The sequence below is a fragment of the Rhinopithecus bieti genome, unplaced genomic scaffold (genome assembly GCF_001698545.2).
Source record: "Rhinopithecus bieti isolate Rb0 unplaced genomic scaffold, ASM169854v2 scaffold_12928, whole genome shotgun sequence".
In the NCBI taxonomy this organism is placed as follows: Eukaryota; Metazoa; Chordata; class Mammalia; order Primates; family Cercopithecidae; genus Rhinopithecus; species Rhinopithecus bieti.
Genome location: NW_016807614.1, coordinates 2949266 through 2950655, shown reverse-complemented (window position 1 = coordinate 2950655; position 1390 = coordinate 2949266). Strand labels below are relative to the sequence as shown.

Sequence of the window (1390 nt, the reverse complement as noted above, 5' to 3'; positions counted from 1 at the left end):
AAAAAAAAAAAAAGAAAAAGAAAAAGGCTAATAAAGAACTCTTTAGGAATTATGATGAAGGAAAATAAATAGAGATGGCATAAATAAGAAGATAGTGAAAAGTGTGGATACAGAGATTTAAAAGTATTTGAATAACACTTAAAATTAAGTTAATAAAACATCAGTTTATGGACATCTCATCAACAGCACTGTCATTCTTTCCAAACATGTAGATAAGAGCAAGGGCTACTTTTAAATTAAAAAATAATTTATGGCACCATCTTAATTGTGATCATTTTCTGTTTTGTTGTTGTTTAGTTTTTTGAGTTGAACACTTTAAAATATTTGTTTATTGTTTTCTCATATAAACATTTAACCTATAAATTTTGTAGAGCTTTCCATTTAGAAGATACTTCAGAGGCAAAAAGGATTGGATATCCTACAAAGTGAATATATTTCACACAAATCAGGTTGCTATGTGCTTATATAGATGAGTAAGTACTGTGACACTTTCTCATTAATACGTATATATACACACATAGAAATAGAAGATGCATGGAACATTATTAGTAGTGTCTGTGATGGGAAAGTTGAAATTGAAGACCTTTTATCCACTTTGAAGAGCCTGGAGAAACCTTTAGATGAAGAACAATTTAAGGTCTTATCAAACAGTGCAGCAGATGGTGAGTACTTCCTTTGCTTCTCAGCTCTCCTGTTTAGAGTACACATGTTTGCACAGGCTAAACTGTTAAAAAGTGGTAGTAATACTGTATACTTAAAAAGGTTATATGGAACTAGTATATACATATATTGCTCATTGTGAATTGTTACAACCCTTTTGGAAAGAGTATGGATGTTCTTTATTTGGATAAGACAGACATAATTTTGTCATTCATGTTTTAAAACCAGATGTTCATATATTGGAGTATAAAGGCGAAATAATACATATGGTAGAGCCCTACTCTTCCTTTTCCCCAACCCGGTATTCTAGAGAGAAGATACTTCTTATATACAGAGTTCCATGGACTTTTGGGTTCTCTGGTTAGGTTAAGAACATAACCTTAGTCACCCTACTATTTATTGTTGGATTAGCATAATTTTTAGACTAGATGGAGTGTAAAGGCAGCAGTAGATTCAGCAAATGACTTCTGGAATGTCTAGAAGGCATCCATTGCATGGTTCTAACCATTTCCTTGCATTTTTTTCCTGTAGTTTACTATGTTCATATCCCTAAAAGATATATAGTGGAGTTTTGCTTTTTCTACTTTATATAAGTGGAATAATACTGTATATATTTTTTATAGTTTGCTTTTAGCTCAGTATTGTGAAATTTATCCAGACAGATGCATTGTAGCTGTGGTTCATTCCTTTTTTTTTTTTTTTATTATACTTTAAGTTCTAGGGTACATGT

General features: G+C 31.2%; 1 protein-coding gene across 2 annotated transcripts in view; it reads left to right on the top strand.

The window, feature by feature from the left end:
• Positions 1-1390, top strand: part of EFCAB13 (EF-hand calcium binding domain 13) — a 176399-nt gene that overhangs the window by 137082 nt on the left and 37927 nt on the right. For both annotated transcript variants that reach the window (XM_017882928.1, XM_017882929.1), the window contains exon 26: positions 522-662. In XM_017882928.1, the coding sequence (XP_017738417.1) occupies positions 522-662 (141 nt within the window). The remainder of the gene's footprint in view (positions 1-521; positions 663-1390) is intronic.